General features: G+C 43.4%; 1 protein-coding gene across 1 annotated transcript in view; it reads left to right on the top strand.

Annotated features, from left to right (window-relative positions):
• Window positions 1–13,453, top strand: part of reck (reversion-inducing-cysteine-rich protein with kazal motifs) — a 101,364-nt gene that overhangs the window by 29,487 nt on the left and 58,424 nt on the right. Inside the window, exons 3-10 of the mRNA XM_082545773.1 lie at window positions 763–837; window positions 4,588–4,624; window positions 6,257–6,342; window positions 6,418–6,465; window positions 6,975–7,008; window positions 8,975–9,172; window positions 10,472–10,730; window positions 10,825–10,998. Coding sequence (XP_082401899.1) covers window positions 763–837; window positions 4,588–4,624; window positions 6,257–6,342; window positions 6,418–6,465; window positions 6,975–7,008; window positions 8,975–9,172; window positions 10,472–10,730; window positions 10,825–10,998 — 911 coding nt within the window. The remainder of the gene's footprint in view (window positions 1–762; window positions 838–4,587; window positions 4,625–6,256; window positions 6,343–6,417; window positions 6,466–6,974; window positions 7,009–8,974; window positions 9,173–10,471; window positions 10,731–10,824; window positions 10,999–13,453) is intronic.

Below are 13,453 nucleotides of genomic sequence, written 5' to 3'. Positions count from 1 at the left end.
GAAAAAGCTCAGAAAATGCTGAAAATCAAGTGTTGTAAGATGCACAAAAAGGGGAAGTAGTCTTTGGAAGGGTTAGTATTAGTTTTTGTTTTTAAGTAAAACTTTTTTACATTCAAAGATTTCAGAAAATATAAATTTAACTATTGACTTTCAGTCACAGTATCTCCAAAAAACCAAGCACTGCTCTGACAGAGACGCTCTGCTGACATCACCTAGTGGTGAGCCTCGTCCCACCCAGACTGGTTTGAGGCAGAACAAACCATGTACCAGCTTTGATTCAATGTTATTTATACAGCACCAAAACACAACAACAGTCTCCTCAATGTGCTTTGTATTGTAAGGTCGACCCTACAATAATACATACAGAGCAAAACCCAACAATCATATGACCCCCTATGAGCAGCACTTTGGCGACAGTGGGAAGGAAAAACTCCCTTTTAACAGGAAGAAACCTCCAGCAGAACCAGGCTCAGGAGGGGCGGGGCCATCTGCTGTGATTGGTTGGGGTGAGAGAAGGAAGACAGGATAAAGACATGCTGTGGAAGAGAGACAGAGGTTAATAACAGATATGATTCAATGCAGAGAGGTCTGTTAACACATAGTGAGTGAAGAAGAAACACCCAGTGCATCATGGGAATCCCCAGCAGCCTACACCTATTGCAGCATAACTAAGGGAGGATTCAGGGTCACCTGGTCCAGCTGATCCAGATTTACGGTGTAGATTGTGTTATATAAAGTCATGATTTTTGCTTTTTCCTGCAGCTCACCACTATAAAGAGTGAGTCACGTCTGAAGCATCTCCTGCAGAGGTTACCTGGTTACTGTCCAGAGTCTATGGTGAGTCCATTTCACATACAGCAGCTACACGTACACTAACCAACAAGATGGCTTCTATTGGAAGCCTTGTCTCATGATTGTATTGTGTTGTGTCATAAGGTTTGAATATATAACACTTAGAAAATGTTGTGAATAAAAATGTTTATTAGCCTCACAGAGTAACTCGTATATATTTTGGCTCTAATATGCACAATTTCTGCAGAAGACTCATATCAGCATCTCTGCAATATAACTGACACGTGGACATGAGTTTGTGTGGATGCATGTTGGAGTGTGAGGGCAGGGTTCGCTCAGGTACAGTTGGCCCTGAAGTTAATGAGAAGCCAGTACAACAGAATTTACAGGATGCAGGAGCGTACTTAGAAGATCTAGGGCCAGAGCTACTGCACATGAGCCCAGTCCCCAAATAGTACTGATCGGTGTGGTTAGTTTTTTGGATCATTTACAACAGGGCTGCCCAGTCCCAGTCCTCGAGAGCTACTATCCTGCAGCTTTTAGATGCATCCCTACTCCAACACAGCTGAATCAAATGGTTTGATTACCTCTTCAGCATGCCATCGTGTTTGGCAAAGGCCTGATAACAAGCCATTCATTTGATTCGGGTGTGTGGGAACAAGGATGCATCTAAAAGCTGCAGGACGGTAGCTCTCGAGGACCGGGATTGGGCACCCCTGATTTACAACATTTGCATTGTTTTCAGTTCATTTTTCTACCAACAGCTGTGCAATTTAGCTCAAACAAATAGATGATGTTCAGCTGCAACACAAGGAGCTGTTGTTAATTACAGTAAGAAAAACAAACAACTAGTACACATGTACGTTAAATTTAGGCCTACGCAGGTCATTATAATGCAAACAGGCTCCAGTAACAACAGGCTCTGATGTAGACTGTCCCCATGTGCCCATGTTCTCTAGCATTCTTGTATTTCGACAACTTGCGAAGGAATAAAACTTTGAGGACTAAAACAAACCATGAACTACTCACTGGCAAAGGTTTATTTTTATGCTCTGCAACCGACGCTGTTGCTACAAAAGTTTCTTCTGCTGGATCTGTTTGCTAAAAACAAAATGGATTTGCAGACTTTGTGAGGGGGTCCGTACTCCTGAGCTGTAAACAGCTGGGAGGGCTGGTGGGCGGGGCAGCGTGGACAGCCAGGTTAATGCGACTCAAGAACAAGATGATGAAGGACTTTGAAACTCATACCATAGATGCATCTGTGAAAAATAGTAGTATTTCAGTATCGTCACCATATGTGTGGTGATTTCACTGACATGTTGTGACACTGGGAGGCAGGTTCAGTTTGATGGTGTTTCACATGTAATTTGACTTTCCTCGTCTTGGTCTCCCTGAGAGGTTTCAGCTAACGCCCAACGCTGTCCTCATCATCTCATACACATGTTAACCTACCCTTATCCTTGTGTTGCTGTGTGAATCCTCTGGATCGTTACTCATTAAAATAACTCTGTTAGGTGATTGCTGGGCTCAAACAAACAGCTTGACCAGCTGGCATTCTCGCCGTCCCTCTGACCACTGAGTCTAGAGCTGCCCTCTGCCCTGTCAGTTAATAAACTGTGGAAATCTCTGAGTGCAGAATAGATTATGGAGATTATGATCTTTGATGTTGTTCTAGTAACCTTACTGTCCTTAGCTTTGCTTCTTTTTTCTTTTGCACAACTAAATTAGATTATTCACCGTCTCATGTATGCTTTCACACCATCCCAAAGGATACCAGGGGACAGGTGATGTGTGGTAGAGTTCCTGTCATTCTGCACTGATGCCTTTGATAATGCCAGAGCTGCAGGAGCTACTGCTGGTATCTGTGTACGTCAGACTGATTGGTGAAGAAACAGATCAGAGTACGATCAAAAAAAGTGTCCTTGGGGACGTTTGTCTGTATATTGCCCATGTGTCTGTCAGACCAGGCTCCTCTAGGTGCTTATCTGAGACATTTCTAAGGTGGGTTGTCTGTGTGCGTGTGTGTGCATCCAGGTGAGATCCACTCCAGTGTGAGTCATGTGACAAAACGATGACTGCGTATGTCCAGAAGAGAAACATGGATACTTTCAGTGGACCTGTTTTCATATTCAGTCTCCTTTCTAAGTCTTTGTGACTGTTGGCTGTTGTATAATGAACTTCCCTGTGTGCTTTCCAAAGACCTGAAACTCTCTCTGGGTCTGTGGTTGATTAACAAGCTGTGATGGATAATTGCTGCTGTTCCTCTCTGTGAAACAGAGCTTCAGTGTAAAAACAGATCACAGGAGGAGGCAGCGTTCCCTTGTAGTGACAAAAATGTATTCGCTGTACAATTTAAAATAAAATGAAAAAATAAAAAAAGACTGCTGCTGTTCATGGAAACGTTATCAAAAAGGAGAAAAGTGGACACAGAGTGTCGAGTAGTTCAAGAAGAGCAGAGCAGCTCCTGTTTATCCACCTGTGTGTTTGGTGTGTTCACGTTTCAGTGCTCAAGGAATAAAATATTCATCAGCACTGTGAGACGATCCTGGTGAACAGTACAAGAACGGGTAAGCACAGCTGACTACAGAGAAGATAAATGAGGGGCTGGTAGGTTTGAGGAAACAACAGTCTCTTTTTACTCAGCAGTGAAAGCTGGTTACCTTATGGAAGTGAAAGAACCCGAGTTTTCAAAGCCAAACTTTGAGCCCGGTGAGTTTGAAGAAGTGCTTTCTGAAAGCTGTGAAGAGAACACAGCTGACATGTCAACAAGTGTACGTCTTACTGTCCTGTACCAGCTCGACAACATGTGTCTGCGTCCCTCAGCTGTAGGACGCAGAGGACGCAGAGGGCTCTGGTTCCAGTGGGAGTTTCCTCACATTCATATTTTCAACACTCGTCTGTTTCAGTTTGAAATGAAGAATGTAGAGTCTGTTTTTTGTAAAACTGAACTGGCTCAGTTTATTCAGTTATTTTGTAAAGTCATGGGATTTCTGCATAACTAATATAGTGCAGCAGATAACTGCTGTGTGAGCACCGGCTCACTGAAACTGTTGATCCAACAACCAGCGAAGGAGCCGTGCACAGTGTGCTGCATCACGGGTCACACCTGGGCTTGCTGCACATCTGGAGTCGAGTAGACATGTGGTCAGCAGAGCAGCCAATCAGAGCTGCTGATCTGTACGTTTGCTTTACAGCTGTCTCTGAAAATAAATCATTGGTTAATTGTTTCTTTGAAACATTAACACAATCACAAAACTTTATTAATCCCTGAGGAAATGATGTGGGCTACAGCAACAGACTCAGCTAGTTAAATAATCCAATCTGTTACAGAGTTCACACATTTAACAAATAGCACTAATATATACAAATCACTCTATTATAAATATGAAGAATATTATAGAGTGGCCACATAATAACTCGTTCAGTTTTTTGTTAAAGCAACATTTTCTTACATCCAACCAGCTTCCTTCTCTCTTCAGCCAAAGTGTAACGCCCTCTTCTATGGTTGGTGGAACAAGCCAGAAACATTATTCTTATCACCTGCTAATTTCACCCATTTACTTTCATAAAAGACCTGCAGACTAATATATTCACATGGAATTATAAAGTTACCAAAGTTCGTGCTTCTTCTCCCAGACATTGAAGTGGAATTGCAAAATTGCTTTTTTAACAAACCCACGGTGTGTGAGAAAAACAGAGCTACATATCTGATAATTATGCTACCTGAATTATAAAAGCTGTTATTAAGGTTTTTTGTTAATAACCTCTGACATGAACCATTTTTATGTCTTACAGAATGAACTTTGGATGTGCATCAATTCTACACTTCCAGGTAAGCAGGTGAAACCACGACATCCTGATGCTGATCTGCTGTTGTATTTAACCACCAACCAAAATAAAATCTGTCTGCAAACTGTTGCACCGGCATCTGTTGGTGCAGCACATGTCACACTCAAGCGCAGATCAGAGTCCAATACAAGGAATGACATTTATTTACACAATCACCAAGTGCAGACACAGTGGGGCAATTGCAGGGTCCAAGGGAAAAATCCGGGAAGGGAATCTCATTCACACTTGCTCTCCGTAGATGACGGGTCCAGGAAAACTATACACGGGGAAACGCCGGTTACTCAGAGGCAAAAACACACAGGAGATTCACAGAGCTAGAGATTCACTAACGTGTCTCGCACAATCATCCAGCAATGAGACCGTCTGTGTCCCGGCCTTAAATGTCCAACACATAATTGCAGCCTGATAAAGAGAAGGTATGTGAGCCAAGGGCGGGAGCCCGCAATGAGCTCCGCCCTGGCGGGGAGGTGAGAGGAGAAAGTAAACAGAAGCACACGTGGCCGGGCAGACACGGGGACAGCACATGTAAATGTACAGTACATACTGTTTATAGAGGAACATTGATGAGAGATGATAGCAGTGTCAGGTTGTGTACGTCATGTTCTTAACAGCATGGCTTTGTAGCAGTCGGCAGCTTAGCACCAACTGAAAACATTTGGTTGTTGTGGAATCACAGGTGTCTAAAATGTCCCTCTGGGTGTTTTCTGATGTGACACTGTTGAGGGCGGTGTCTACTTCGGGCTATGCAGCACAGTGGCGAGACCGCTGCTGCCTCACAGCGAGAGCGTGTTGGGTTTGAATCAGGCCGGGGTCTTTCTGTGTGGAGTTTGCATGCTCTCCCTGTGTTTGTGTGGGTTGTCTCTGGGTGACTTCCTCCCACAGTCCAAAGACATGCAGTTAGTGGGGTTAGAGTCACTGGTGGTTCTACATGCCCATAGGTGTGAATGTGAGTGTGAATGGTTGTCTGTCTCTGGGTGCTAGCCCTGCGTCAGGCTGGAGACGTGTCCTCCACCCTGCCTCTCGCTCTATGTTAGCTGGGACAGGCTTCAGCTCACTGATGACCCTGACAAACATCAGCAGAAGAGGATGGATGGATGAAGGAATCAAAAAAACCTTCCTCCAGTCCTCTCAGAGTGAGACATCGTCCATCATTGATGTTCACTGATTTCCAGCAACATTCATGGATTTACTCTGAAGCTGGTCCTGCAGGTGTGTCTGTACACGTGCACGATGGTGGCTGGACAGATGGGGGAGAGGACTTTCCACCCACCCCGGACACGTGGAGATAGTGAAGTTCACTCTGCAAAGATCAGAATATACAGCATGAGAAGCACAGACAGTGACTACAGTGAACACCTTTGTTTTCAGACATGTGACAGCAGAGCTTACTGCAGGCAGTGAACTCGCTCGCTCTGCTTCACCATAAAACCACCTCCATGGTGTTATCGCTGCTCTCGTTTGAATATGAAAATCTCAGAATAAGTAAATGTGAATCTGTTTTCATAATTCACAGTAACAGTAAATAAATCAGTGTCACAAAGTGTGATAGTTAATAGCCATAGAAAGAAATCCACGTGGCAAAGAGCTGATTCTCTGGTGTATGATTTGCTTGCAGGAGTATCGAGGAAATCAGAAGGCTGGGTGGGGCTGGGCTGCTGTGAACTGGCCATCACGACCGAGTGTCGCAAGGAATGCAAACAGGTGAGATGCTGTGAGTCCATCCTGGGGTGCGAGCTGCTGTCCCCAACACTGATCTGATTTCTTTTCCCCATGTAGGCATCTTCAAAAAATGATATAACAAAAGTATGCAAGAAAACCACAGAGGTAAGTCCAACAGCTTCAGAGAGGTGAGATTATTTTGCAGTGGCACACTGTCAGACAGATGAAGTTCTTAGCTCTGTGTTTCTGTGTCGCTCACAGATGGATTGTTGCTGTTATGCTTACATCGCTTATTGAAGCTAGCTGTCAGACTGTAAATGTCCTCGTGCTTGTTTCTGTCTCTTCCTCCTTCGACTGCTCCCTTTACAGATTTACAAGAGTATCAATGTGTCGATGAAAATGTGCACGCTTACATGGAAGTTACTAATGTTTCCACACCGTTGTTGTTATTATTATTCCTTCAAGTGTTTTCTTGGTCAGAATCACAGTTTCCTCACGTCTGTTCCAATGTTTGAATGAAATGTGATCAATCACTAAAGCACAAATATAGGTTTTTTTAGTCAAGGGTCAAAGGTCATTCAGTGGTTCAGAGACTTGAATCCAGTAACATGTTTCTGCTGCAGTAGTGTGGTCTGTGTGAGCAGAGTCACCACAGCTTCTTGTTCTCATTCTAGAACTCGCTCTACAGCTGCATCACCAAAAATGAAAGTAAGTCATTCACTCACTTCCTGCCACATTTAGTGTTTTTGTCTCCATCCTTGGTTTGTCATACGTACTATAAATAAACAAATAGCAGAGCATTGTAATTTGCCTACCTCATAACTTCTTGTTTAGAGGATATATCATTATTATTATTATTATTGTTGTTGTTGTTGCTGTTGTTGTTGTTGTTGTTGTTGCTGCTGTTGTTGTTGTTATATCTGTTTGTTGTGATTCTTTACAGAATAGTTTGAGTGGTATTCGTTTTTTGCTGTACAGTGCCAGTTTTATTCTTAGTTTTATTTGTCACACTTGCATTTTTCACAGGGTTAAACAAATGTTAATATTAGACAAAGATAATCCAAGTTAATGCAAAACACTCATTAAACAATGGTCTATTGTGAAAACAAACCTTCCTTTCACCGTTAAAGAGTGGCTGCTCCTTGAACCTAATGAGGAGAAATGCAATCGAGCGTTTGTAATAACCAGCAGTGAGTCGTTCATGTTGCTCTGAAGGCTGCTTTTCTTTGCGGAATTGTTTTCATTCAGTCACAGTGGAGGATTTCCAAGAGCATGCCACAGTGTGTCGATACACAGCAAAAACTCCAGTGTTAAATTAATACTAGAGAGTGTCTGTATGTGTCCAATCCTCTGAGTGTTAAATATAAGTGCTGATTTTCTAACACTGGAAAATAACTCAAAATGTTAGAAATATTCCAGTGTTAGAAAATCAGCACTGCTCAGTGTTAGCCATTGTTAATCTTCAAAACTGACTAGGTTACTTTTAAACATATAACACTGTTATATTTAACACTCAGAGGAGTGGACACATACAGACACTCTCTAGTATTAATTTAACACTGGAGATTTTGCTGTGTAGGGTTTGAGTCCAGTCTGTCACTAAGCCTCTTCAAAACCTGTTTGTTTGTTTGTTTGTTTGTTTGTTTGTTTGTTTGTTTGTTTGTTTGTTTGTTTGTTTGTTTGTTTGGTTGGTTGGTTGGTTGGTTGGTTGCTTGGTTGCTTGCTTGCTTGCTTGCTTGGTTGGTTGGCTGGTTGGTTGGCTGGTTGGTTGCTTGGTTGGCTGGTTGGTTGGTTGGTTGCTTGGTTGGTTGGTTGGCTGGTTGGTTGGCTGGTTGGTTGGCTGGTTGGTTGCTTGGTTGGTTGCTTGGTTGGTTGCTTGCTTGGTTGCTTGCTTGGTTGGTTGGTTGGTTGGCTGGTTGGTTGGTTGGTTGGTTGCTTGGTTGGTTGGCTGGTTGGTTGCTTGCTTGGTTGCTTGCTTGGTTGCTTGCTTGGTTGCTTGCTTGGTTGGTGGACCATGCTGCATAACCTGAGGGTGCTTGAGCTTCAGGTGTGGGTTCAGGGTATATGGTTCCATCAAAGCAGAGCCCCAGACCATTACACTCCCACCATGTTTGTCTGTTGGTGCTTTGCGTTTATGAAATGCTGTGTTAGTTTCATGCCGATGGATCGGGACTTTACAACACACAGAAGATTTTATCAAAGGTTTTGGGGCTCGTCACAATGTTTTTTGTCAAATGTGAGATGAGCCTGTGTGGACTTTTTGGTAAGCAGGGGCTTTTTCCTTGGAACTCCTTGATGCCAGTTTTGCCCCGCGCCTTCCTTAATGCTGAATAATGAACTCTGACCTGAGGCGAGTAAGATCTGCATTTCTTGTTTCTCTCTGTGCTTCTGTGCTCTTGGATGAATTGTCCTGGATGGAGTCCTCACTGTTCCAGTTTATCTGTGAATCTGAGACAGTGTGACAAATAACAAAGAAAGCACCATCACAATGATAAACTCTTCATTTCTTTGCAAGTCATGGTATTGTTTCCCTGACTGTAACCAACTGGGATTTTGGCAGAGCTTGAAAACCTCAGGCCCACTTGGCACAGTCACTGCATACTTTGATACTCCTAACCTCAGCCAGCTGTTCTTACTGTTTAACCTGTGTGTGCATGTGTGTGTGTCCCTGCAGTGGGCTCTACATGCTGCAGCTATGCAGGTCGTCACACCACCTGCAGAGAGTACTGCCAGGCCATCTTCAGGACTGACTCGACCCCCACCGTGTCCCAGATCAGCGCTGTCAAAGACTACTGTCAGACTCACAGTGCTCAGCTGATTCACTGTGTCAACAACTTCACAAAGTCCTACCCCATACACAGCCCTGTGGACAGTAAGTCCATCTGCTTCACACACAACAAAAGGAAGTGCAGCTCAGTGTTTGCTATGAAGAGAGTAAAGTGCTGGATTAGAAACAAACTCCATGAGACTCTGCAGATGTCATATGGTGCATATAAAACGATCACTAAGACAGGAAGTTGAGTACAGCTCATCCATGTTTACCACTGACTGAGCTACCATTCACTCCAGAGGTAATACAGAAACATTTGTTTTTAATAATTTCCAAGTGTAAAAGCAGTTATGAATTCATGCTGAAGAGTCGGCAAGTTGGCAAAAATGATCTTTATCCATAACTTTAAAAACTCAGATGAAAGGTTTTTTTCCCCTCCTGTCCTGTTTGGCTCTTTGCCATCAGAATTATTGTCTAAAGGCAAAGATGCCCAACGGATTTACCTTACCAAATGGACCATCCCGGCCTTGCCGTATTGGTCTATTTGATTCCCCTTTTATTGTTTACTTTATTTTATTTTCACTTTCTACGCACGGGACAGACATGACTGGGGGAAAGAAAGAGGGAAAGAAAAACAGAGGGATGGGGATAAAGGGCAAAAAACAAAAACAAACAAAACAAACTGACAAAAACTACATCTATGAATCACCTGGATCACCTGTTGAGAAAGAAAAAAGAGAAAACAAGCAAAAAAAGACAGCAATATAATAAACGACATCATCGCGATGATCTATGTGAAGATAACAGTAAATACTAAATATTGAATATTATTGTGCAGCACGTAAGATCGACAGTGCACAGTGTGCTTTGCATATGCAATTACTCAGCACTCACCCAACGTGGAGACAGTTAAATAGACACTGTACACACCATCACACTCCCCAAGCGTACTCTATATCCCAGGTCTACACACCCTTGCTTGAAGGTTTGTTGAATAAACCTTTTGTTGCACCACGTGACCGTCCTGAACACCGAGCACATGGATGTGTTTACCCCACGGAGCCCTGCTGTGCAGCTCAGTGCTGCAGCCAGGCCTGGTGCAGACGGGATCCCCACGACTGGTTCTTGTCTTTGGTTCTGTTGTTCTGTCACTAGTTAGTTAACATGAGTGTATTAACCAACCCACTGTGGGACGTCTGCACTAAACATCTTCCATAAAGCCAGCCTCACACACAGAGTGACATCCTGCACATTTGACTATATATGTTTAGTGTTTCACTTCGTTAAACAGACATACAAATATCTGTGGAAACTCTGTGTGTGCAGTTTCGTGACTGATGTAGTGAGCGTGGGAATTTCAGTGGGCGATGTATAAACTCAGTAACGTTGTCTCACATGCAGGTCTGTACTGCTGCGACAGGGCAGCTACCCACTGCCAGATGGCTTGCCGACAAATCCTTCGCACTATGAGCACAGAGCATGAGATTATGGAGGGTTTGATCAAAGAGTGCGGCTCCCAGCCGCTCCCTCAGGAGCCTATGTGGCAGTGCTTTCTGAGCAGTGTCCAGACTCCTTCCATAACTGAAGAGGATAACCTTCCTGCCAAGATGGACTGTGCCAAGCTGCACTGCTGCTCCAAAGCCAACACCTCACTCTGCAGGTATGCCACTTTTAGTTCTTGACATCAGTGAAAGACTGGGTGTCATTTACAGCGAGCAGAGGTGAACTACAGGTTGATTATAAATGTGTTCCAGGGACATGTGTCTGGAGATCAGCTCCAACTGGGGCAGCCAGACATGGCAAGACTTTGACCAGCTCTGTGAGTACAACCCAGTGGAAACAGAGCTCATCAACTGCCTGGCTGACGTCAGAGAGCCCTGCCAGCTGGGTTGCAAGGACCTCACTTACTGCACCAACTTCAATAACAGGTCAGTCTTCTACTGCTCACCCACTTTAAAATGGCTGTGTTATGGTCACTGCATGTCAGTGACACGTTATCTACATATGTAGGAAGTTCCTCACAGGAGCCTGAATTTGTACTGTGCCAACACAAGCTATGATTTTGTGCCATAGACAAAATCAAAGTGAGGAAATAAAATCTTATTTGGCATGATGTTCTTAGGCGCAGGTGAATAATTCGTACTCTTCGCCTTAGTATCGTTATTAAACTTTTAATGCATATCTGATTTTGTACTGTTCCCACTGACCACTTCTCATAATCACCTGTGTCTGTTCAGGTGTGACATTGTAGATAAACGTGTGGATCCCCAGATCTGAAGCTTGCACACCATCAACATTAACCTCCTAAGATCCGAACTCTTTCATTTCATGCATTTTTATTTTCTCTTTGCTATCTGGGCTGATTGGGACATGATGAATGAGGGTGACCGTGGCTCAGGGGGTTGGGAAGCGTATCTGTAACCAGTAGGTCGCCGGTTCGATCCCCGGGCTCTCTGTCCTGGTCATTGTGTTCTTGGGCAAGACACTTTACCTTGCCACCTACTGGTGTTGGCCAGAGGGGCCGATGGTGCGATATGGCAGCCTGGCTTCTGTCAGTCTGCCCCAGGGCAGCTGTGGCTACAACCGTAGCTGCCTCCACCAGTGTGTGAATGTGAGAGTGAATGAATAGTGCCGTTGTAAAGCGCTTTGGGTGCCTTGAAAAGCGCTATATAAATCCACTCCATTATTAAAAACAAAGAATTATCTTTTTACCTGATTTTGCTCTACAAGGGCCTGACATCCACATATGAGGACATTCGTTTTAAATTTTGATAGAGAAGTAGCAGAATAACGTCCTCGTAAGTTGATATCAGGCCCTTGTAGAGCAAAATGTAGTATTTTGGTCTAGACAACCCAAAATGTGATGTCCACATTTGTGGACGCCAGGTCCTAGGAGGTGAAAACTAGAAACTTGTTTCATGCATTGTAATGCCATTTTCTGACTTTGATCTGTTGTTCCTTTTTTTAGTCACTATGTTTTGAAGTGTGATTAACAAGTAAGTCAAAAGTTCTGTGACTCCACCTGAAATACCAGAAATAGGTTTTCACTATGGACTAAATAAACATCAACACACTGACTTAAAGGGAGTCATCTAGAAAGAGCTGATCATGAACAGAGACAAACTGTTCATTGATTTAAAAGTACACTTCTGCAGCTTGTTGATCACAGCTTGTGTGATCTGGATGTCCTCATAGGGTACAGTGTAGTGTAAAGGTGTATCTGTGGGATGGGACACAGTATTACAGGAAATACTGGTACATGGCAGGTTTATTCATATAGCACAATTCAACAACAAGGTGATTCAAAGTGCTTCACAGAGACATTAAAAAACAAAAACAATAAAAAGCATGAGAACAGGTGAGTCTTCAACCTGGATTTAAATAGTTGTGTTTGCTCGTTTTCCTTTTGTTTTGCTTTGTTCATTTGTCTCTTTTAATTCTATTTTGTTGTACTTTTTCAACATGTTCAAAATAAAGATAAAAAAAAATAGAATAAATATTAAACAAGGACAAAAGCGATGATAATCATACCTTAGTTTTATATTTGGTTACAACCTGATTTTTTTATTCAATCGGGAATAACATAATAATCTCAAAGCAGCTATAAATCTGTGCCTGAGCTGAAGTAGGACACTTTGCCCTTCTCCAGCTGAGGACCATGGCCTCAGACTCTTGTCTTCACACTAGGGTGGGGTCTGCTGCAGTGTGGGTTGGAGGCCCCCACCCGATGAAGCCAACAGAACCACATCATCTGCAGATAAGAGGAGATTCTGTGCAGTTAACTTTCTTTTTCTGAAATGAAGTTGATATGCTACAGCAGCGGTCCTCAACCCCCGGGCCTCGGACCGGTACCGGTCCGTGAGTCGTTTGGTACCGGGCCGCGAGAGTAGAGGCTCAGGTGTGAAATGTTTGGTTTTCAGGGTTTTATCGGTTTTCAGCGTTATTTTGTTATCGTTTTGATCGTTAACTCGGTTTTCCTGGGTCTTTTCACGTGTGTTATGAATAAATCTTCTTTTTTTGGTACCAGTACCGGTTTTATTTTGTTGTATTTATCCGCGACACCTTAAAGGCCGGTCCGTGAAAATATTGTCGGGCATAAACCGGTCCGTGGCGCAAAAAAGGTTGGAGACCGCTGTGCTACAGTGTATTTTATTCCAACTGCTATTGAAGTGAACAGTGTGGCTCTGTGGAGGACTCTGGTTCCTGTGTGGATGCGAAGCTCAAATTGGGCCACCGCTTAACAGCCAGCCATCAGCCCTTCCCAGTCCCTCCAGTTATTACATCACCTGCCATTGTTTGCAAAATCTGTGTGTGTGTGTGAACAAGAGTTTATTTGTTCTGAGGTCATTAGGCCAAACTGTGGACGCAGCTTTAGAAATACTG

The sequence above is a fragment of the Aulonocara stuartgranti genome (assembly GCF_965226115.1).
Source record: "Aulonocara stuartgranti genome assembly, chromosome: 9".
Lineage (NCBI taxonomy): Eukaryota > Metazoa > Chordata > Actinopteri > Cichliformes > Cichlidae > Aulonocara > Aulonocara stuartgranti.
The sequence above is the reverse complement of the archived record's forward strand: the minus strand, read 5'-3'. Positions and strand labels throughout refer to the sequence as shown.